The 25,201-nt window shown below is 39.3% G+C and overlaps 1 protein-coding gene across 1 annotated transcript; it reads right to left on the bottom strand.

The window, feature by feature from the left end:
• Positions 1–5,332: 5,332 nt before the first annotated feature.
• On the bottom strand, positions 5,333–22,234 carry LOC107731567 (eyes absent homolog 3-like). Its single transcript, XM_016542684.1, has 19 exons — positions 22,118–22,234; positions 18,610–18,733; positions 18,250–18,299; positions 17,290–17,396; positions 16,665–16,748; positions 16,516–16,585; positions 15,741–15,850; positions 15,368–15,505; positions 15,074–15,153; positions 14,500–14,680; positions 11,511–11,680; positions 11,168–11,251; positions 10,985–11,074; positions 10,853–10,911; positions 8,063–8,223; positions 6,733–6,847; positions 6,423–6,544; positions 6,199–6,299; positions 5,333–6,062 (listed from the first exon to the last, which is right to left on the bottom strand). The coding sequence occupies exons 2-19, from the start codon at positions 18,640–18,642 to the stop codon at positions 5,982–5,984; spliced, it is 1,836 nt and encodes a 611-aa protein (XP_016398170.1). The 5' UTR covers positions 18,643–18,733; positions 22,118–22,234; the 3' UTR covers positions 5,333–5,981.
• Positions 22,235–25,201: the final 2,967 nt, after the last annotated feature.

A 25,201-nucleotide genomic window follows, 5' to 3' on the forward strand; every position in this document is an offset into this window, starting at 1 on the left:
TACAAGACGCCTCTACGCCCTTAAATGGTCTGTCTTCTGAGCCTGGTGTATAGCCCGTGGTGCAGACCCAATCTCATGTGACATATATCTGATATTGTCCTTCCTGCAAGAGATGTTGGATAAGGGCCGTTCCCGTTCCACGCTCAAGGGGCCTCATTTATAAAATGTGCGTACGCACAGATTTGATCTTAGAGTGTGCGTACACTAAAATCCACGGCAACGCTCATATTTATAAAAACGGTCTTTGACGTGGAAAAGTACTTACCGCCACGTCAGGGTCTGAGCAGACATACGCATTTTTCCTTGTGGCAAAGTCGGAGCACTGCAGCTATTTGAACATCTAAGCTGCAATAATAATAAAAGCGGTGTATATACAGAGAGGCGTACGCACGTGTTTTTGTGCGCACGTTCATTTTCTCTGAATCGCACTTACGCACTTTTGAGAAATTATCTTAGAACAAATTTAGGACAGTTTATACGCAACATTTTATAAATGAGGCCCAAGGTCTATGTAGCAGCCATAGCAGCCTCTCACGCTCCTACAGCTGGCCAATCGGTGGGCAGGAACAACTTGGTTGTTCATTTTCTGAAGGGGTCTAGAAGGCTCAACCCGCCTCGCCCCATCACTGTCCCTACATGGGATCTGCCCACGGTGTTGAGGGCTCTGAAGAGCCCTCCAATTGAGCCACTACAGTCCATTGACCTTCGTCCCCTGACGCTTAAGACTGCTCTGCTTCTAGCATTAGCATCGGTAAAGCGTATGGGAGATCTGCAGGCGCTATCAGTGAGCCCCACCTGCCTCGAATTCGGGCCCAATGACTCTAAGGTCGTCCTGAAACCAAGGCATGGTTATGTACCTAAAGTGCTCTCTACTCCATTTAGAGCACAGATAATAACTCTATCGGCGCTTCCTCCTTCGGAGCAAGACCAAGAGTTGAAATTACTCTATAATAATAAGTTAAAGTCTATGTTGAGCGTTCCGCCCCGTTCAGGCGGTCAGATCAGCTATTCGTATGCTTTGGTGGCCGCACCAAGGGTTGTCCGGTTACAAAGCAGAGACTTTCCAAATGGATAATTGACTCTATTATGCTAGCATACTCTTTTTTGGGCCTTCAGTGCCCCATGGGAGTAAGAGCCCACTCAACTAGAGGCGTTGCCTCGTCCTGGGCCTGGTCTAGCGGTGTGTCCATTGCAGAAATTTGTGCGGCGGCCGGCTGGGCAACATTTGCCAGATTCTATAGTCTGGACATACCGGCCTTACAGGCGCGGGTCGGGCCTGGTCTAGCGGTGTGTCCATTGCAGAAATTTGTGCGGCGGCCGGCTGGGCAACATTTGCCAGATTCTATAGTCTGGACATCCCGGCCTTACAGGCACGGGTCCTATCTGCATAGCAGGGCACAATTGGTGTCTTCTTCCTGTGGAACTTGTTGCTGATCATTCCCCGTGTAACTGCTCTGGCACTCTTCTGCAGTGTATTGCCATGCTACATCATAGCTCACTTCCTGTCCCTGTGGATGCTGCTGGTTTTAGTGGCCTGGAGCCAGAAAACAAATTACATGGAACATTCTGGTTGGGAATGGCTCTACAGAGCTGCCATTGGACTCATCTGGTACTTCAGCTGGTTTAACAGAACAGAACAAAGCATAAAATTGAAGTCGATTCTCTATTATAGTTTCATGGCTTTGGACACAATGATGCTGCTGGGCTTCTGGTGCTGGAAGGTGTTTGAGTATGCAGGCTGCTGGAGCTCCTTAAATCCTCACATAGTGATCCCGACACTACTAGGTTTGTACGTCATTGGAATACTAGTGAAGATTATATACTACAGGTGGTTTCATCCCAACTGTGATCAAGAGAAAATCACTGAACCCACTGAAAAAGGGAAGTTCGGAAGAGTTGTAACATACGACATGGACTCAGTCTCGTCCCTGGAAGATATAGCTGCAGCTCATGTGCAGCCTCTCACTGGAGTCCTCAAGAGGAGCAGGACCATGGCAGCTAATTTCTACTTCTAGTCCTTGATTGAACTTTTGGATGTAAATTTTTTTTTTTGCACAAAAAGCATTTTACATGATGTGAACATGACAGAAATAAAAACCTCATCCTATTTGTCTGAAAAATAAATAAATAAATAAAAATTAAACAGTGGTCTAATTTTCTGTTGTCTAAATAGAATGAATAATAGCCTATAGATTTCCTTTGCTTGACCCATTTGTGCATGCAGCATGCTTTAGCTTTTAATTGGGACCAAATCATACACGGAGTGCAAGATGGGTAAACTGAACTGATCCTGGATGACTGTTGGAGAGTCCCAAAAAGTGCCTTTTTGTCCAACATGCAGCCAGATAATATTATTTTCATATACTGTATCTAATAGTGTTTTGTGATGATTTGTTGTCATATTACATTCACACAAATTTCACAGGTCTATTTTGGTGCCTTTAGAAAAGCACAGAAAAACAAACGTATTCACTTGTATACAGTAGTTCTGTTCATTCCAAACTCTTTGCTAATTTTAATTTTTTTTTAAATTGGTTTGGTACTATTTTCACAAGTAAGGTGTGCATTTTCAAAACTCTTAGTACTAATAACACAACAGGTCATCAAAAGTGCACCTTTTTCAAACATTTCAGCATATTTTCACTGGTCTTAGTACAATACACACAATCACAAATATAGATAGGAATGTGTGTGTGCGTGCATACATATTTTGGGGACAAATTGTAACCCAGAAGTGAGTAAAACCAGACAAAATCACCCAAAACCTCTCTTTAATTACGTCCTCATTTGTAAAACTGTGTTGTGCAATTAGTGAACATACTGCAGGATACAAGGGAGAGGAACTGATCAGAGATGTATCAGAAGAAGGGAGACAGATGGCAACAAATACAGCATTTTACATTACATTATGCCATGTGACACTGTATGTAGAGGCATTAACATGGTAAAGTCTGCACATATAACTCACCTTCCATCTGAAAAGTTCAGTTACAGTATAGATTCAGTCATATGGCACAGTGAGGACATTTACTGCATTGACAGTAAACTCTGTTCTAGCACAAAACCTTATGGCCATGTCATACCTTCATCACACCTTTTGATAAATACTTTTACAAACATTATGGATTTTATTTGAGTTATGCAAGTTAGGTAACGTAAGTGTATTTTCTTACATGACTATTGCCTGTATTACTGTAATTATTTCAGCAAAAAAGTTGGTTTGAAACATGTAGCTTGCATTGTTTGCTCTTGAATGAACTGATTGTTAAAAGTACTAAATTGAAAGAAAATCATACTGTTGTGTTTTGGTGATTAAATCAAATGTTCTCAACATATATTACAATAATCTTATGTTTTGAAACAATGATCGTGTGGATGAAAATATGTATAATTGTAATGAGATCAGTTTTGAAAGAATGACTAGTGATGTTACAAGTGTGATCAGTTTGGATTTTTGTACTTAAGAGTTTTGAAAATATACACCTTACTTGTGAAAATAGTACCAACGTGAATTAAAAAAAAAACTGTAAAACCGAACTCAAAAGATTTTGGGCTGAAATGTGTCCTGGAGGTGTTTTCATGAGATTCACACAACTATGAGACAGAGATGAACAAGCCAAGCAGGTAGGCCAGCCTCAAAGTATTTAATGAACATCACTTACACAAAACCAGAAACAGTGTAGGTACAGATAGCCAGTTTCAGTCTGAATATGCCAGAGGTTCTCCTACTGATCTAAAAGCTCAAGCTTAATCCCAGGGCTAGATCGAGCATTTATTCTCTGGCTAAAAGAGCCATTACATCCCTTGATTGTCTATGCATTAGTAACAAATCCCAAGATCTCATGATGATTCAGTCATGTATCTTCAGTTTGTGTAGATAACAGACAGTATACAGGGACTACATTTTGTTTTTTTTCCTGAAAGCACCAGAAGAGCAGTTTTTATGATTCAAGTTAAAGAACAACAGCATCGGATTGGCTGAGCTATGGAGAAAAATGATTTTTGCAGAGATGAAATCAGCGCACTTTCAAAATACCAAACTAAAAGAAAAAGCCAGGTAACAGCATTGGCCTATGAATCAAAAGTAACACTTCACCAGAAAAACAAATACAAACATATGTTTGTCAAATTTCAGTAATTCCCTTTAAGATAATACATTTACTGAATGGTGATTATAGTTAAAAGGCACAATATAAATATATACAAGAAAAGAAACACACAGACACACACATCTATGAAAACAACGAAGATTACACATTCTTAATTGTCAAAGCTGCTTGAATAAAAATGCTTTTTCTTCAGGCTCAGTAATGTTCAGTCAAAGTCTTGCAGCAGTTAGGAATCTTACACCTAAGCCTGCTCGTAAAACCACCTTCAACCAAAATTGAAACAATCACTTATCACTGACCAGAAATGTACTGCACACTTTCACACAGTTTTTCTTCCAAACATGTACAATTGAAAGAAAACAGTCACAGGCTGGGGCCCTGTAGCTTCGAATCCATGGGTCATTTTGGCTATATGCAAGAGGTAATTTTGCAAAATCCCACTCAGCAACATGATTATTCTCAGGAGACAAGAATGCAGTTAGTTCATGTGGCTCATAATTGCATTATAAACATATAACAAGATATATTTCTAATGGGACAGTATCATTCCAGGAGCCTATGTTCACCTTAACATGGATTTTAAAGAAATGGCTTACCCAAAAATGAAAAAATAAAATAAAATAAAAATCTCAAGACGTTCATTGAAAATCTTCTCATCACAGCTCTGAAATCTCTGCATTTGCATTCAAACTCAGAATGAACTTCGGCAAGAAATGTCACACCAAGTTTCAGCTGTTGATTAGGTCTCATAACTGAATGAGACTTTAGAGCAGGGGTGTCAAACTCAGTTCCTGGAAGGCCGGAGCTCTGCTCCAACCCTGCTCCAACACACATACCATGTAGTTTTCAAACAAGCCTGAAAGACTTGATTAGTTGGATGAGGTGTTTGTTTAATTAGGGTTGAATCTAAACTCTGCAGGGCTCCAGCCCTCCAGGAATTGAGTTTGACACCCCTGCTTTAGAGCTACAGTGAAAGGGAAGATTGTTTGTGCATAATTTAAATTCAGGTCTGTTCCTCATTATATGACTTCGATCATATAACATGCTAAACGTATTTGAATTATGGTGATTTTTGCAGTTTGAAGCCCCTTTTCCCATTCAAATTTCATTGAATGCAAAAGTGCAGCGTGAACATTCTTCTAAACATCTCCTTTCATGTTTCACGAAAGTCAGTCAGTCAGTCATACGGATTTGGAACAAAAGTAATATAAATGATGCCAATTCTCATTTTTGGGTGATTTATTCTTTCAAAAAAGAGGGACAAAAAGTACAAAAAGAAATTGTGTCCATTAGGCACTCTATAATTCACATTGCCTAATTTAAAGCAGAAATGATGAATAATTGCATAATTTTTTGTAGGCTTCTAAAACATGTGACCTGACATCTCATAAGAACCATTATCCTGACCTTTGGAATGAGTGCAAATCAAAATGACTCCAACTTACTTTTCAGCCCTTTAAAAAGAATGCAAAAAAAAAAGACTAAGTTCACTCCTAAGTTTCTGTACCAGTGCAGACCTTTGGTCATGGGTTGTTCCTTTGGTGAATCCAGTTAAGTTGAAGATGGTAAAGTACATCCTTTTTCCAAGAGAAACATGCGGTGAGAATGGGAGACAGTTTTTTTTCCTCTTTTCCTCATGTACGGTTGTGTGGCATCCCAGTGCAAGATTCAACCTAGGGGGAGGATAGCTGCCATTGAGGGAATGGAGGGCTTGTGAGATCGTGTCACAGATCATCTTGAGTTCTTGTCTATGACCACTAACGTCCCAGAGTCTACGTCAGCTGCTCCACGGCTGCGCTGGATCAGGTAAGGGGTGGATGGGATTGCTGATGGGTGCAGCCGGAGAGATCCATGTCTTACATCCAGCTCCATCTATAAGAAGTCCAGTTCCAGAGCTTGGTGAAGAGAAATCAGGTCACCGTGAGACGAGATTCGCCAAAACGGCATGTTGTGCTAAAGAGTGACGGGGCACATGGTTATGATTTCAGAAGGATCATGTGACACTGAAAGACTGGAGTAATGATGCTGAAAATTCAGCTTTGATCACAGGAAGAAAAATATATTACAATAGAAAAAAAACTGCTTGTACCTGCTTTGCTGCAAACTCTTCATCACGACCGTCCCCTATAACAACATAGGTCACTTTGTTCCCAAAGCGAGAGATGATGCGTTCAAAGCAGCTCTCTTTTCCTGTTAACAGAAGTTACAGATAATGTGTTACACATAACATGTACATATCCTTGTGCTCAGTTCATCAGATTGATACCCTGGTTAATGTCTGAATTAACATTTTTGGTAAACCAAACCTATTACCTATTTTAGTGGCGCTGTAGATGTTCTCGATGGGAAAGACGTCACCCAGTCCATAGAGAAGCACTTTAGCTAAAGCAGGAACCAGCTGAGTGGTGGTGACCAGAACGTTCATACATCTGCCCCTGTGAACAAACACCAAAAAAATTAGCCCATTGTTAACGTGTACACTTAATTAAAGCTGAAGGATCTACACTGAGAAACCTGTTTAGCGTGTTGCTCTAGCACATCACACACAATGTTTAATGGCTAGAGGTGGATCGGATGAGTTCCACTAAATCTTGCATGTTCTGAGAACAGACACAGGCCTCACCTTGACTGAATGAGCAAGAGAGATTTGAGGGCAGTGCTCAGCCAGGCATCTGTAATTGTCTCAATCTCTGAGCGCAGCCTGAGCAGTAGGTCTCTCTTCATTGGGCTTAGCAGACCTGCAAGATCAGCAGAAGATACTGGCATTAAAATACATACATATAAGGCTTATTGATAAGCAGTAACTTAAATATACTGCTGGACCTGGTCTGTATAGCTAGTTAATCCATGTAACACAACTAACAATGTAATGTTCAATGTTCAGCAATGACAAAATTCCGATGTAGATTCTATGGTTCATTCCTTACTACCCTTTATATATATATATATATATATATGAACATGTTCACCTAATGTTGTTGTGAGTTCATGACATTAAGTTTTTTTTAATTTTTTTAACTTCCTTAGTATTCTTTGATTATTATCAGCATCTCTTCATTCTCTCTTCATTGCCATCTGGAGCAGCACTTAAAACCTTTCATTGTGGACAACAGAACAAGCCAGTTTCACCCTTTAAGCTAAATCTTGGAGTTTATAAGACTAGTTTGATTTTTTTATAATTTAGACACCTAGAACAAATCCACATTTGTGTCTGTATTCTATGTTTTAGGTGCAAAACTTCATTGTAGAAAACTTGTCCAAGACATAGGCCAATCAATATTTGTTAGCCATATTCCACATTCAGGATCACAGAATGACACGGTGACAAACCTCAATAAAATATTGAATGAAAGGTATTATTCAGCAATATGCTAAATCCAAGATTTAGGATTTGTTAATGACTAGAAAGTTCTTAAGAACAGCATTTATATGAAACAGAAATCCTTTGTAACATTATAAACGTCTTTACTGTCACTTCATGGCATCAACACAAGTGAGGCAATAATGAACTGAGAATACACAGCTGAAGGCCTGTAGACACCAAGAATGAAAACTATAAAGGTAACTACAATGATAAATACATTAGTGTCCACACAAACGCATAATAATATTTTGTGTTTTATAAGCATGCACTATAGGTACGCCATCTGTCGCTTTCAATGCTCAAGCTCTTTAAGGCATGATGGATTCTGATTGGCTGTCAATGTTCTTATTCATCAGCTGAAAAACAACAACAACACACAACCCATGTCAGTTCAATCAGACAGCACACATGAGGCCGTCATGAACTTCATTCCCGTATTCCTGATTAGATATCAACTAAATATGAGGGGAAGTATGCTAGAAGGCAAGGCAGGGAACTACTACTTGACCAAGTAATAATGGTACAGTAACAGCGCCACCGTGTGGGAACATGCAGCGTGGTTTGGAGCAGAGTTACGAGACACTCTTACCTCCCACATTCCCTTTGAACCCGTTGTAGATCTCTTTGAGCCGGCGATATCTGAAGGCCAGCTTACGCATCCACTCCACTCCTCCCTGTACCGCTGTGGTGGACCCTGGACCACCGCCTGCACTGGGCCCGCTGAAGCCATCGCTGGAGAAGCTGTAGTTGCTAAGCCAGAATGATCACTATTAGATGTGTTATTACAGACTAAACTAAAAAACAATTACTAAGAGCTTTTACACATAGCCTCTGTCATAAATGTAACGGCAAAATGTGTGTTTTGAGGTTATGAGCGAAAGAGATGTTATTGTAAGGAGTTGTAACATTGCTTGAAAACTCGTCATGAAGTTTGACTTGGTTTCATTACCTCAAGTCCTGTCCGTTGTCATCTGAGGCAACATCATCAACATGGACCTGATCACATTCCTGTGTTGACAGGAGGGGTGAATGTTATTTACATGAACATAAAGCAAACTGACCCTTGTTACACTCCGCTTACCTCCAGATCATTGAAGAAGAGATGCGTGTCTGCGAGCTCAAAGATCAGTTCCTCCATCTGAAGACCCAGATTGAGAACGGTTGCTGGGTCCTGAATAAATAAAAGCATCCCAGGAAACAGCAAGAATGTGAGAAGGGAAAAAACAGGCATTACTTCTGCCAGTTTATAAAAGCAATTCTGTACCTTGCCAAACTTCTGTGCAAATGAGCCGGTAAGAAGAGAGTGGAAAATGATGATGGTTTCATCCAGATCCCACAAGAAGATCAAAATGACTCCAACTTACTTTTCAGCCCTTTAAAAAGAATGCAAAAAAAAAAGACTAAGTTCACTCCTAAGTTTCTGTACCAGTGCAGACCTTTGGTCATGGGTTGTTCCTTTGGTGAATCCAGTTAAGTTGAAGATGGTAAAGTACATCCTTTTTCCAAGAGAAACATGCGGTGAGAATGGGAGACAGTTTTTTTTCCTCTTTTCCTCATGTACGGTTGTGTGGCATCCCAGTGCAAGATTCAACCTAGGGGGAGGATAGCTGCCATTGAGGGAATGGAGGGCTTGTGAGATCGTGTCACAGATCATCTTGAGTTCTTGTCTATGACCACTAACGTCCCAGAGTCTACGTCAGCTGCTCCACGGCTGCGCTGGATCAGGTAAGGGGTGGATGGGATTGCTGATGGGTGCAGCCGGAGAGATCCATGTCTTACATCCAGCTCCATCTATAAGAAGTCCAGTTCCAGAGCTTGGTGAAGAGAAATCAGGTCACCGTGAGACGAGATTCGCCAAAACGGCATGTTGTGCTAAAGAGTGACGGGGCACATGGATTAGATCAAACATACACAGATCAATAAAGAGAACTTTCAATGAAAATGTAAATCAATAGAATAAAGCAACATTTGTGAACCTTTACGTCAGGCCTGTTCAGCTAGGCGAGTCGGAACATTACTAAATGCGCTAGCTTTTAAAAGTTTGCAGTCGGTAAGAAAGAAACAAATTGTTACTTTTATTCAGCAAGGAGCCATGAAATCGATCATTTCTTTTGAACTTTCTATTCATCAAAGAATCTCACAAAAAAATGTATCAGTTTCCTCAAAAATAATGTGGAAGTTCACTTACATGGAAAACGCATATTGAATGGCTTTGCACTCGTCTACAACAGAGATTGTATTTCTTACGCAGGTTACGTCTTTATGAAGTGAACAAGAATCTTATGACGCCGTTTTAGAAAGTATTGTTAGGTACGGTATTACGGTATGGTTTGGTAACCGGTCAGTACAGCTTAAATCTAAGTTGGTGAAAATTGATGGGCACGATGAACATCTTAACCTTCGAGATTTATATGAGGAATGCATCTCAATCAGGTAGACAGGATTCTTGGGGATCAGACTCATTTCCTGCATTCACAGTATGAACTGCTTCCCTCTTGTAGAAGATATAAAGTCCCAGTGTGTAAATTGAATCTGTATAAGAACTCGTTTGTACTTGTATCTGTACGATTGTTTAACAAGTGTTTATCTTGATAGATCTTTATCATCGTTTACTGTTATTATTTGTTTATCGTATGTCTTTGCAGCAACATGTCGTCCATAACAATTTTCCTTTCGAGGACAATAAAGTATATTACTACTACAAGCAGCAAATCAGCATTTATGATTTCAGAAGGATCATGTGACACTGAAAGACTGGAGTAATGGTCAATGTTCTTATTCATCAGCTGAAAAACAACAACAACACACAACCCATGTCAGTTCAATCAGACAGCACACATGAGGCCGTCATGAACTTCATTCCCGTATTCCTGATTAGATATCAACTAAATATGAGGGGAAGTATGCTAGAAGGCAAGGCAGGGAACTACTACTTGACCAAGTAATAATGGTACAGTAACAGCGCCACCGTGTGGGAACATGCAGCGTGGTTTGGAGCAGAGTTACGAGACACTCTTACCTCCCACATTCCCTTTGAACCCGTTGTAGATCTCTTTGAGCCGGCGATATCTGAAGGCCAGCTTACGCATCCACTCTACTCCTCCCTGTACCGTGGAGGTGGACCCTGGACCACCGCCCGCACTGGGCCCGCTGAAGCCATCGCTGGAGAAGCTGTAGTTGCTAAGCCAGAATGATCACTATTAGATGTGTTATTACAGACTAAACTAAAAAACAATTACTAAGAGCTTTTACACATAGCCTCTGTCATAAATGTAACGGCAAAATGTGTGTTTTGAGGTTATGAGCGAAAGAGATGTTATTGTAAGGAGTTGTAACATTGCTTGAAAACTCGTCATGAAGTTTGACTTGGTTTCATTACCTCAAGTCCTGTCCGTTGTCATCTGAGGCAACATCATCAACATGGACCTGATCACATTCCTGTGTTGACAGGAGGGGTGAATGTTATTTACATGAACATAAAGCAAACTGACCCTTGTTACACTCCGCTTACCTCCAGATCATTGAAGAAGAGATGCGTGTCTGCGAGCTCAAAGATCAGTTCCTCCATCTGAAGACCCAGATTGAGAACGGTTGCTGGGTCCTGAATAAATAAAAGCATCCCAGGAAACAGCAAGAATGTGAGAAGGGAAAAAACAGGCATTACTTCTGCCAGTTTATAAAAGCAATTCTGTACCTTGCCAAACTTCTGTGCAAATGAGCCGGTAAGAAGAGAGTGGAAAATGATGATGGTTTCATCCAGATCCCACAAGAAGATACGCTGAGAAAAGAAAGAGTTTGATATCATGTTTGTTGCAACTGGCTGTTGCCCAATCCATTATGCTCATCTAATGATTCATCGCTCTACTCTCCATTTAAGTACATTTAGCAAAAAATAAATAAATAAATGATCAATTGTAAAGCTGACTCTCTGTTTAGCTGAGCAAGCTCAATTTAATGCATTTTTTCTTTGTGTCAACAATTCCATACTCTTTGGACTTCAGAATGTGTCGTTAAAACTATGCAGGTTGCTTCATTACCTCAAGGTCATTGTCTGTGGATTGGGAACCATCAGATTTCTTGGCTTTGCCTTTAGCTTTGCCAGGAAGGTTTTTGCGGTTTGTCTCATCTTGGTCGCTTTCTCCTGTGGGGAGGGCCATCCCAGCAGGCAAAGCCACACCTGTTCGGAGCGTCACACCTGGGGATGCATCTGATAGAATGAGCAAACAACATGAACTGCAATGAGCCAGAAGACTGAGGGCATCCACAATGATTATCTAGTCCATATGTGCCCATATGTAGCCCGTATTCTTAAAGATTCTAAGAATCCTCTCAGAGAGCTCCTAATTTAGCTTAAATATTTCTAACTAGGAGTCTTAGCTTAAAAGTGATTCAGGACCAATCTGAGAGCAACTCTGAGCGAGGAAAAGACAAAAAACTTTTATCTTAGTGAGGAGGCAGGGCTGACCCCGTTGCTAGCTATGTTATAGGAAATGAACAGCGACACAATAAGGTTCTGAAAGTGCTGTACTTGTTTGTGCTTTCACTTTGCTTATAGAAGGTTGTGACAGACCCAAATCATCACTGCTGCATAGTTGCATTTTTTCCAGTTGTCAAATATGTTAATGTAGTTAATGTAGTGATTACTTCCATTTCTGGCGCTATGGCATTTCTGCGTGGTGTCTGAGATGTTAGCGTGTCTCTAATAAGATCGGTCACAAACATAATCCCTGTACGATCTAATGTGTAGCGTCTTATTAACTCACGGTCATGCATTGTGTGCAACACATTTCTCCACTGCTAAAGAAACTCTTAAGCCTCTTAAAAGTCCTCGTCCGTACTCCTAACAATTTTGGACCTTAAGACCTCTTTTAAGGGTTAAGATGCTTTCTGAATTACTTTTTTCTTTACTAGGATCTTTTCTTTAATTTTATATGTATTACATTGGAATTAAGTCATAAATTAACCAAAATAAATTTTTATTATAGTAATTTTATACTATTTTTAGTATAATATATACCGTACATACATTACACATTATTGTTCTGAAGTTTGGGGTCAGTATTATTTAAAAATGTTTTAGAAAGAAATATCTTATGCTTACCAAGGCTGTATAAGACTGCAAGACTATTTTCTATTGTAATATATTTTAATTTTATAGTTTATTCCTGTGATGCAAAGCTGAATTTTCAGTAGCCATTACTTTCAGTCTTCAGAAATCATTCTAATATGCTGATTTACCGCTTGAGAAACATTTCTTATTATTTAATTTCTTATTTCTTATGTTGTGTCAAATCCAATAGATCCAATAAATGAGATGCACTCTGCTAATCAATCCTGGAAAAGGAACCAGGTGACCTAAAAACTGACATGAGTGATTTAATTGTGCAAGGTTTACAAAGGAAGCAGGACAAAGAAGAAGATTCAAGAGGCCTATAAATAAAAATAGAATATATAAGCAACTGATATCTTGTTAGTTTCATAGAATTGAGGCGAGAGGACAGCAGGTGTCATTTGCTCCGGCTTAATGTGTTATACTTGTGCAGCAAAGTATATAATGTAGAATTAGAGCAAAGGTCATGTATCTCTCGCTTTGCAATGAAAAGGTGTTGCATATGCAACCAAAATGTATATATCTTCTGCTTAGCAACAAAAGCTTGCTGCAGAATGCTGGAAAGGAAGTGAGGTGTTGAGCTTGACTTGTATGTACAAATAAGTACATTTCTTTGTAACCCATGCAGACTATAAATTGTGAAGCTCGTAAGAGAGCTTGTTATGTTGATTTTATTCTGAATTTGTTCATTAAAGCGAAGCCATTTTATGTGGTGATGCGTTATTCCTCTCCAAACAAGTCTCAGAGTAAATTTTTTCTTCATTAGCTATTATCTGAACCTAAACATTAATCCCATCGAGCCTCAAGAGCATCCGGACCTGACTGAGTTTGGCACGGACTCCCCCTCGGATTTCTAACCAACGGGCAGCGCTCTCAGTCTGAAGGTGAGAACAAGTCTTTTGATTTGGAATTGGATTTTTGGATTGTGGAGATGTGTGTTGGAGTACTTAGTTATTTAGGGGGAATATAAATACAACAGTTGAAAACAGTTGTGCTTCTTAATATTTTTGTTGAAGCATTTTTTTCAGGATTCTTTGATGAATACAAGGTTTTAAAACATCATTTATTTTACATAGAAATTGTACCATTATGAATGTCTTTACTGTCTTTTTGGTCACTTTAATGTGTCCTTGACAAATAAAATGGTTACTGACCCCAAATGTTTGAATGGAAGTGTGTGGCTTTATATATGTAATATAATTTATTTAATCAATTAATTAACTTTAATTTATGCATTTAGCAGACGCTTTTATCCAAAGCGACTTACAGTGCATTCAGGCTATACATTTTTTACCAGTATGTGTGTTCCCTGGGTTTTTGGATTGTGGAGATGTGTGTTGGAATACTTAGTTATTTAGGGGGAATATAAATACAACAGTTGAAAACAGTTGTGCTTCTTAATATTTTTATTGAAGCATTTTTTTCAGGATTCTTTGATGAATACAAGGTTTTAAAACATCATTTATTTTACATAGAAATTGTACCATTATGAATGTCTTTACTGTCTTTTTGGTCACTTTAATGTGTCCTTGACAAATAAAATGGTTACTGACCCCAAATGTTTGAATGGAAGTGTGTGGCTTTATATATGTAATATAATTTATTTAATCAATTAATTAACTTTAATTTATGCATTTAGCAGACGCTTTTATCCAAAGCGACTTACAGTGCATTCAGGCTATACATTTTTTACCAGTATGTGTGTTCCCTGGGAATTGAACCCACGACTGTTTGCGCTGCTAACGCAATGCTCTACCACTGAGCCACAGAACAACATTCTAATTCTAATTTTAGTTGTGAAAAAGACCATTTTTAGCCATTTACAGAAGGTGGGGAGAACTGCTAGTACTAGTATTTACAAAGTTCTAGGTTTATAAGGTTTATTGTGAAGTTACAGAGGGATAATGATAACACACCTGTTGTGTCGGGCAGGTTTGCTGAGGCACTGCCTTCAGTTTTAATGGCTGGATATCCAGGTGCCACTACACCAGCTCCATCTCTATCACTGCTGGGCAACCCAGCAGACAGGTAACTGGGAGGGGGAACGTAGTACTGCGAGAACTGACTCTGACCAAGAGAGTTGTAACTTGAAAACTCCTGGAGTAAAACAAATTAAGATTAAGAAGTTTAAATCATGTTCACTGTTTGTTCAACAAAGCAATCTGGCAGTTTCAAGCAGTCCTTTCTATTTGACATACAACCTACTACCTACTGGTCGAGATGAAAAAGAACTGGCTGAAATTTGAGAATCTTTTCTTTTTCATGTTTCTGAATCACTTTTCCATAAGAAAATAGTATATTGCAACATATATCACTGTCAAGAACATGACGTTTTTGTATTTTTGCTCATATCAGAGTTCAAAGTCTGTAGATAATGTAAAAGCAATTTCTGTTCATCTAATGCAAAAGCAGAGAACAGCGTCCTCATATTACTAATACTGTCCTTTCAAATACTGACTTAGTTTCTCTTTTCACTGCAGATGGACTCACCTGATGTGTGCCAGCAGTTGTGGTCACAGCAGTTGCTGGGGGGTTATTAGTGTACACACTGGATGTAGTGAAACAGGAACCTGATTGGGGATGAAGAACAATTATACAGGATGTCAAACAACCAAAGCGTACGATCATGATAAGAATTACTGAATGAAATGCTGTTAATGGAAGTGGTTTTGGCTGATGGAACTGGGCGGGTCTTTCTCCCCAGCGGTCCCGTACTGATAAGGTTGTGAGGTGCAGAGAGCGTGTAGAAACACAGAGAGAGAAAGAGAGCGGTAGCAGGCTTGCCTTGGCTGGGGTAGGAGTAGTGGATCTGGTTGGGTTGGGTTGAGGTATAGGCTGAGCTGAAGCTGAGAAACCCCGTCTGACCAACAGAGGGCGCCTCGGGCAGCTGCGACTCTGTCTTTAAGCCTGGCCACATGGTGCCTGAGGCCGTGCATGGATAGATGGAGCAGGAGAGGGCAAAGGGTGGAGGAGAGAAGGGATGCAGAGATGAAAGAGGTGATTAGAGGGAGGTTAAGAACAGGGTGTAACATTGAGACATGAACTGATCTGACTGCCAGCGTACAGTGTGAATGCAGGGTGAGGGTTAAGTGGAATGAGTTTGGGTGAAGTGTTCAGATGAACTAAAGCACAGACAGCAACTGGGTGAAGCACAGACCAAATGGTGGCAGTCCGTACGTCTGGCCGGACTGAGGAAAGCCGCTGTAAACGGTCGACTGGCCCAGGGAGGGGAAAGCCACTTGACTGGCATATGCAGTGACAGCGGTGCTGAAGAATAATGAAGGAGAGTTACTAGCTGAACATTCAAGAACACAACTGAACTTAGGGAGGCTTCTAGAGACTTTAGTCTGGGTAGATGCCATATACACTTTGATTTGAACAAATGAAGGTGCAGTCCATTTAATATGTGTGATCTTTGATATTTAAATTATTTATCTTTTGATATTTTGTATGCTTTTAAAGTTGAATTCAAAACTGATACTCTTTAATATGCGTTTCTGGTCTTATGAACAATTCATTCGAGTATGTCATTAGAAAGGAAATAAAATGTTTGGCTTCATAGTCTAATTGACCTAACTCAGCTAATTTTCATAGTTTTAACAGAAAATTTGCTTTCAATATTTCATGTTATATATATATACTGTATATATATATATATATATACACATACACACACACTTAGTAAAACTATAAATGTAATTATTATATATAATAAAAATTTTCAAATCCAAACCATATGTATTGAAACAACATTCAATAATGTATTATGCAAATACACAATAAGGCCAGGAATGTGTATTAAGCAAGCAAACAGGGCAGACTAGACTACTGCTAGACTACATTGAGTGCAGGTTTTATGATTAATAAACCCATGATCGACTACATTTTAAAAGATACTAACCCGTTAATAGTAAACAACTTTTAGTACTTACTTGCTTCCTTGGTAGATCTGTGAGGTATATTCAGTGGCTGTGGTTGTGGTGAGGTCTTTGCATGTCACTGCTGTTAAAAATTAGGATGTTTTGTTACAAATGTATTATGCGTTAAATAAAAGTCTGAGCATGACAGCAATGAGCCTTACCATTGTGAGCATATGCATTTTCTGTGACACAGGCCTGGGATCTTGATATCGTCTCTTGATTTGACTGGTCTGGACCTCCAGGCACTGCCGGAGACATTAAATGAATGAATGAATGAGGGATTGCCAGGTTGCATAATGTTTACACATCTTAAAAACAGGTAGGGAGACTATAGTCTTTTGACAATTTTCAGTATATATTTAAAATAACTACAAAAAAAAAATTTCAATCAGAGGAACTATTAATTCAATAAGAGAACTGCAAAGTATTTAAAATGTGTAATACAAGAAGTAAAACAGTAAAAATTACATTATTAATATATTGTATAGTATAGTATAGTATACAGGGCTCAACGCATACTTTTCTTTTTAGGAGCACTTGTGCTCCTAACTTAAAAAATTTAGGAGCACGTTAAAAATTTTAGGAGCACCTTCTAATCAATAATCCAAAATGTTATCAAAAAGTAGCCTTCCCATTACGAGGTAATATTTGACTCCTCTAACTTTCAGTCGCAAATGCGACTGAAATGGTCGCACTGTCGAGCCCTGGTATATAGTATGTTTTCTACACTGCATTTATTTAAAATATATTATAATATATTTCAGATGAAATTTAAAAGCTACTTACTTGTGTGCAAGTGAGCGACAGATGACGGTGGATATGAATTGACCTCTGACTGAGCTGTCGATTTGTTCCGGTTAGGGGAGTCACTGCTGTCATTAGCAGCCACACGTCTGCAAAATAACAACTTTTAGAACCATGTCCTAATAGCACAACAATGGCCAAAACATCTGTAATGATATGAAACACATATGATTCTGATTGACAAGCTCTTGATTTGATTCAGATCTCAATTCAACAATGATTCTGGTACATTTTTCTCTCAACTAATGGTGGATACATTGTAAATTTAAATTGCTCATAAGGCAGATTTTATAAAAACTATTTTATATCAAAAGCAACAAAGCACATAGACTATTGCGATTTTTGGATGGGAGGCGCATTAACAAATATTGTTTGTTTTAGTTTTATTAACGCACTTAAAAAAAATTAAATTAAAAAAAGACTACAAGATTGAACTTGAGATTTAAGAATTGATATTGGCTTGTTAAAATGAAGATTGGTCAAAATCTGGAAATCAATTTTCAACCCATCCCTAAAGATAAGCCTTTAAGGTAAGGTTTGAAAACTGTCATCTTCAAAATTTCTTTAATCTTCTACATGAGTGGCTGAAAGACACAGTGACTGCAGCTCTTCTAAAGCCTTTTTTTTTTTAAATGTCTTGACATTATGATAGAAGATAATAAAGTGTGATTGAAGTTTGGCAATTATCCAAAAGGAAATCATACTTCACTCTGACAAGACACTCTTTGTTCCTTCTCTTTACCCTCATTTTTCAACTTGCTCAAGGGAACAATGGTAATAAAGCCAGATTACAACCCTATATCCAGTTCCTTGATCTGTACTGCTTAGAATGGCATATCCTAGCAGCCCAATCCTGAACTAGCAAGCTGTAGCCTATATGCAAGCTATATATGAAAATATGAAATGCACCACTCCCTGTAATGAAAATGCACATGGACCCACCGTGAATCACCCTCCTGACTCACTTCTGGATCACGCCGAGCTTTCTTTGTCTATTCAATCAAAACAACGGAAAGAAAGGGTTATGTCTCTCACGGTGTTGAATGATTAACAGTAGGCATTTAACACAATAATGTGTAACATTTCAAGCAGTGACTGCAGCGTCCTTCAGAGTGGCATGCTATAAAAGTAATCAGGGTGATTAAAAAGTGATTTAAATTATGAAAAGAAATAGTGTCCAGTTACAGCACCGAAAACATACACTTTTCCTTTTTTAAATGAACATCTCAAAAATGAAGAAGTTGTCAACTACAAATGAATGTTTCTTCATTCCTGACTGGTCAGTAAGTGCACTGTACTCACAGGTAGCTCGGGCACCTCTTGCGATTCGTCCATGGCTGTGGGAGAGGACGTCTTCACCGTCCGCCCTGGTAAATCTGCACCGTCAGTCTCTGCAGTTTCCGCTGCTTCTGCTTTGGCCAAGGCCCTGCGTGAAAGACAAGTCAACACCGTGAGACATCTTTATATATGCTCCTCCAGCCCCTGCCTCTCCATCTCACTGGGGCTGATCCTTGTCAGGTGTGTGCGTGTGCCATTGAGGAGCTGAGCATTATGGGAAAATCAAGGGAAAAACTGGGTCTTGCGGGCCCTAATCCCACAGTCACCCTGGTGGCAGGTGAGCTCAGCCCGGCAGGTGAGGCACGTGAGGCTCCCCCACAAAAGCACCAGATGTTTCCTCCGAACCCTCCCACTTTCCAGCGCACATGCCTGGATTTATATGGCCGTGTCTCCTTACATGTCTACTAACCTACATTTGGTGAAAACTAGGAAGCTTGTATTCTTTCCTGATTATATCAAAGGCATTAGGTGTTTCTGCGCAAGCTGCCACATCCAAAGGGTGGGCGAGGATAAGATCTAACCTAATTTTATTCACCCCGTGCCTTCTTTAAACTGCATTTATATAATTGGAATATCAAGCAGGAAGGAGAGAAAGTGGGTCAGATGCTCACTTACACTTAAGCCAATTTTGCAGACGCTTGTTAAAGCTTCATTCATGTAAATGTGAGACTACAATGTTTAGTAAATCACATGTAGCCCTGAGCGATGCTTATGCAACATCTAGCTCGATGTCTCAGGAACGTGATCTGGATATGAAAAACAACTTTAATGTGTGGAAAAAACAAGTGAACCGAAGATTAAAACAATTAATTTCAGTCAATGTACACAGACCATTTTTAAAAGCTTAATTCAACCAAAGATGAAAATTCTGTCATCATTTATTTACCGTCTTGTCACTCTAAACCTGCTCATGACTAGGGCTGGGCGATATAGCTAAAAAATGTATCAACGAAATAATGTTTCATATCGTTTGGTATCGATAATTATTGACATTTTTTTTTACCTTTTTTAAAACAAAAAGCAATAGAAATAGTTTTTTTCAATTTAACCACTGTATTTATAATTAACAATTTATTGAGACAAACAACAAATATTTTTGGTTTTAACAGTTAAACACACAATAAAAATTAAACAAATATTTAATTTCTAATGTTTTATTGTTATCACCCAGGCCTACTCATGACTAAAAAAAAATATATATATTTTTTTATTCGTACAATGAAAATCAATGTCCAAAAGAACATTGGAGATCACTGACTGAAACATTTCTCAAAATATTGTCTTTGATCTTCTTCAGAGGAAACAAATACAGGTTTGGAATGGCATAAGGGTGAGTAAATAATTTAAGATCAGAGCTTGAATATTTACATGATTTCTCCATGACTAGCGAATATGAGAGCATCCCTAATTTACACTTTGGTAGCAAAAACGGAGTTGGTAAGATTAAATCATTTGGGTTCAAGGTTCAAACTATGAATTTCAATGAACAGATTCATAAAATTGCATTTGTTTTTCATTATTATTATTTTTTTTAATTAATGCTGTTATGTTGGGTGCAAATGGAAGAAAACTTTTAAATATAATTTTTTTAATCTGTTAATTTCATTAAAGTCTTAAAAACACACTTCACTAAGGTTTACACAACAACGACGTGCTGGAAAAAGGAAAAGGATTTTCTTTTGCGTTTTTCACGTACAGAAAACAACTTTGTCAAAACTATACCTGTTCACATAGATCCGCAAAAACGACTTAAAACACTTTGCCAGGTCAGTAGTTGGCAATGTCACTTTGTAAAGAAACACTACACGAACACGTAATATACATGTACATGACATCAGGAGCAGGGTTGGAGACCCCTGAAACAGATAAATACACTGAACATCAAAGTATCAAGGTCATTTTAGCTACATCAGCCTTCCCGTGAACGCACGCTAACTGTGTTTGAACTCCGATGAACTAGGTTAGACCCCAGATGAACTTGGATTAAGCTAGACAGCAAAAATACTCCCACCATGGTACCTTTAAGTTTCACAGCTGGTGCAGGTTTAGGTTTTCTGAGCATCTTGTCTAAAGTCAGAATAACTGACATTTAAAAACAATATGAAAATGTCTGAGATCTATGATGTTTTACAAAGTTAGTAGCATATTTTCCTTTTAATTTTAAGCTATAAAGCTCTACTTAAAAAATAATAGTACTAATAATATTTGCTTTATTAAAAATGGGACTCCATTAACATGGACATTTATTGTTGGCTTCAGGCTCCTAAATTTCACACAAACACCTGCAACAAAGTCAATGCTCAGATAAACCATTATGTATGCATGTATGTACACATAAATGAAATGTAACCAATTCATATAACACTAGTTCAATCATTACAAACATGTAAGATTGTATGAAGTGTATGATTGAATTACAATTCAACAAAAATCGTTTAAAAGAGTGGCGGTATTTACTTTTTTCTTATGTTTTTGAAAGGCTGCATTTATTTGATCAAAAATACAGTAAAAACAGTAATATCGTGAAATATTGTAACAATTTAAAATGCCTAAAAGCTGAATTTTCAGCATCATTACTCCAGTGTCACATGGTCCTCCAGATTTGTTTCTCAAGAAACATTTCTGATTATCAATGTTGAAAAAACCCTGATACATTTGACAGGATTCTTTGAATACAAAGTTCAAAAGAACAACATTATTTCAAACAGAACTTTTATTTTTTTGCAAATGTCTTCACTGTTATTTTTGATCAATGTAATGCATCCTTCTGCATACACATCTGCATTTAGATTTCTGTGACAAAACAGATTTTTCATTTTTATGTTTTAGTTTACATTCACTCATACATAAATTAAAGCTTTACAAACATCTATGTCAGATATAAACATATATAGGTCAGCTCAGCTAGAAGTTGGTGGATGTGTTCGCATAAAAGTGTAACGTTACAGGCAGTATACAGCATTAACCAATCAAACAAAACACAACAGCAGGAGGCTCTCAATGGCAGAGGCTGCTTACTTAAAAACGGGTGACCAATGAAGGAGAGGATCCCACATCGGATTTCATGCTCTATTTTTCTAGTATTTCGTTACAAAAACAACGTCTTGCTCCTATGACGCCGAAAAGTGCAGCCTAGGTAGGACGCTCAATAGGGTTTGAGACACAGACAGCGTTTCTCTTCAAAACTGTGGCTAGTTCACCGAAGATGTCCAAGATATTACACATTAAACGTGTTCATCTTTTGGAAACACGCAATTCACGGCTGACGTACATAATATAAGAGGACACAACATAAGCTGTTTTCAAGTGGTAACGTTAGCGTTGTTAATGTAGCGTTTAGCACAGTTTGACCAGTTAGCCACCGTGTGTTATTTAGCTCGCAGCTCACTGACATTACCATTTCACACTAAACCGCTCATTAAAGCGCTCAAATGCACAATGTACGGCGCACAAAAGGGAAAGAACCTCTTACCATGTCACCAAGTGCTACTTTCGAGGAAACTTTATGTTTCCTTGAACTGAAATTCCCTCGGTGGGGCGCCGTGTGTTGTTAGGGACAACTATTTGGCAGGAAGTCGCTACAGTTCGCAACGCGCATGCGCAGAAAGGACAAGCGCTCCGAATCACAAAACGCAAAAGTTAATAAATAACATGTTATTTCTTTCCGCCAAAACACTGTAGTTACTGCAGATATTAGTGGTAACCGCTGCTGATCACTATATTGTTTCATACTAATGGATATAAACTATCATAGAGCATTTTCAGCAAGGACGATTACTTTCATAAACAGTGATGCTGCATTTTGCACTAACTGTAAACATGAAAACAAATTGCTTGACAGCTCCAGATAGCGATAACAACAATAGTATTTGTAGCAATGGCCTTTAGTTGAAAAAACCTACCAAGATTCCTCATCTGAATATTTAAATTAGTGGATAGAGGACCAAGATTGTTTGGCTAAATTAGGCCTATGTCATCGAAACAATCTAGCAGAGAAGTTAGTTTGGAGTTATTTTTACACTCTAAAGGTAGATACAGCTGTCTTCCACATAACAATAATATGCAACATTGACAATCCCAACGGAAGCATACACTGCAAACAAGCCTGCACCGGCCCTTTACGGGCCCACTTATGGCTAGCCTAAGGGCCCCCAGCGGGCTGCCAGCGCAGGGCCTCTGAGATTTTGCTCATTGTCAAAACATTGGCCCCTTAGTGCTGGCCCTGCATGGGCAGCCCTCACTTAGCCCACACTATTAATCTACAACAGGGGTGCCCAACCTGGTCCTGATCAAACACAACTGAACCAACTAATTAGGATCTGAAGGAGCACTTGATAATTACAGACAGGTTTGTTTAATCAGGGTTGGAACTCTGTAGGAAGGTAGACCTGTTTAGGTTTGGTGTGGGCTGGCCCTAGCCCACTGTGCCCGCAAAAAGCCAGCATGGGCCCCGCAAGGACATGTTTGCAGGGTATATAAAGAAAACAAAATGGGGCCAAGAATAGAACTCTGAGGAACCCCAAAGGAGATGGGGACAGAGAAGATAAAACTCCCCAATTCAACAGCAGATCTTCTCTCCTTTAAATAAAAAGAAAATCACTTAAAATGCAAGCATCCGAATTCCCACTGACTGACCTAACCCTTTAAGCAGACAATAATTTAATGATCCATTGTGTCAAAAGCCACACTAAGATCAAGAAGCACTGAAATAACACAGTTCCCTTAATCTACCAAAATCAACAAATCATTATCACTTTGAGAAGTTCAGTTTTGATCTAAGACCTGACTTGAAATTTGTCAGAAATCTTATTATCATTTAAAAATGTAGAAAGTTGATTATAAACAAACCTTCTGAATCATTTTAGTTCAAAATGGTAATTCTGTGATCTGTAATTATAAAATCAGTGTATTTAAAATATGACAGGACTGTACCATCTATTAAACTCCTATTCATTGTTGACAGAAGACTAGTTCCAACCAGGGCCGTAACCACCATAGACATTGAGGGGGACAAATTCAGCGTGAAGCATTGAAAGAGAGCGATGTAAGATGGATATAGTGAAAAATGTGATATTTGACAACTTTTTTCCTCAAATATGGCCGGTTTGAACTGAAAATATAGGATCATTTACAGTACGTGATTCATATAATTCCTAACTGAATGAAACAGTAAACGTTTTGCGTTTTTGACATATTATACAAATAAAAGTGCATGTGTTTAAAATTATTTGCAAATAGTTCAAAATAATTACTTGTAGAATTAGACCTAGAATTTCCTGCACTATTTAGTTTCTGTCACGGCTGTGCCGGAGGGAAGGAGTGCAGGAGACGCGGAGAAGCGTTACACAGTCATTTAATGAACAATCACAGAGGTAAATCCACAACAGGAACGAGGAATGACACACAAACATAACCAGTCCATGGGCGTGACATATCGCCCCCCTCCCGGAAAGGCGCATCCTCACGCCGCAGGAACAACATAGGAAGGGACGGAGGGAACTTGGGAGGAGGCTCAGGAGGAAGACGGACACCCGGGAGGGGGATGATGAACAGAGTCCAGGGTGGTGATGATGGAGGGAGGAGCCATTTAGGAGGCAGAAAGGACACGGCGCAGGAGGAGGAGCCAGGCGGGACCCAGGCCACAGCCATGAAGGCGACCCACGGTGGAGCCGACGGAGGGAGGAGCCATAGAGGAGGAAGGGCCGACGACTTCAGGGGGCCGACCAGCGGTGGCGGAGCAGGTGGCGGAGGAGCCCGAGGTGGAGACGGAAAGCCGATGAGCCAAGGCGACGGGGAGGATCCGGAGGGCCAAGGAGGAGCAGATGGTGCCGGCGACTGACACGGAGGCGGGGATCTGAAAGGCCGCGGTGGAGCTGGAACGACAGAGGACTGAGGAGGAGCCGAAGGGATGAAGGAGCCTGACGGAGCCGGAGGGCCGAAGGGACGAGGCGCAGCCGGAGGAGTGGAGTCCCGAGGTGCAGGATGGTCGACGCCAGACCAAGGCAGAGCCAGAGGGACGAGGGAGCCCCGTCGGAGTATCGGAGCATTTTCATGAGCACGAGTACAAGTACACAAGTGCAATATTGGGCCCGATGCATCCCAAAGATCTCTTATTTTTGTCTCTGGTTATATCATCAGTATGACCATTGTTCATTTGTCTCCAATACTTTATTACAAATAAGTCAGACGAAATCATTTGTAATGATTAAAAATACATTCACCTGAAAATCTTTTAAATTTACTTAACTTTTGAGAATGTGTCTGTGTTCTTTATTTTGCATTTGCAGCTGCCATTCCCTCTGGACTGCTGCTCTCCACTAACACACAGAACGGATTGATGCTTTGAGGAGGAGGAGGAGGAAGAATATGCCATTATTAATATAGCAAAGTTATAAAATATTGAGGACGCATTTATAATATGGTTATTTGGAAACGACAATGTGTAAAACGGACAGACAGAGTTCGGCTAATGTATGTTTCAGTCGATGGATATGCATTCTGGCTTTCCAATACGTTACGACAGTGATCATCATAAAAAAAAACGTGGGCAAAACAG

This window comes from Sinocyclocheilus rhinocerous, unplaced genomic scaffold (genome assembly GCF_001515625.1).
Source record: "Sinocyclocheilus rhinocerous isolate Xijiao unplaced genomic scaffold, SAMN03320098_v1.1 scaffold429, whole genome shotgun sequence".
NCBI classification, from domain to species: domain Eukaryota; kingdom Metazoa; phylum Chordata; class Actinopteri; order Cypriniformes; family Cyprinidae; genus Sinocyclocheilus; species Sinocyclocheilus rhinocerous.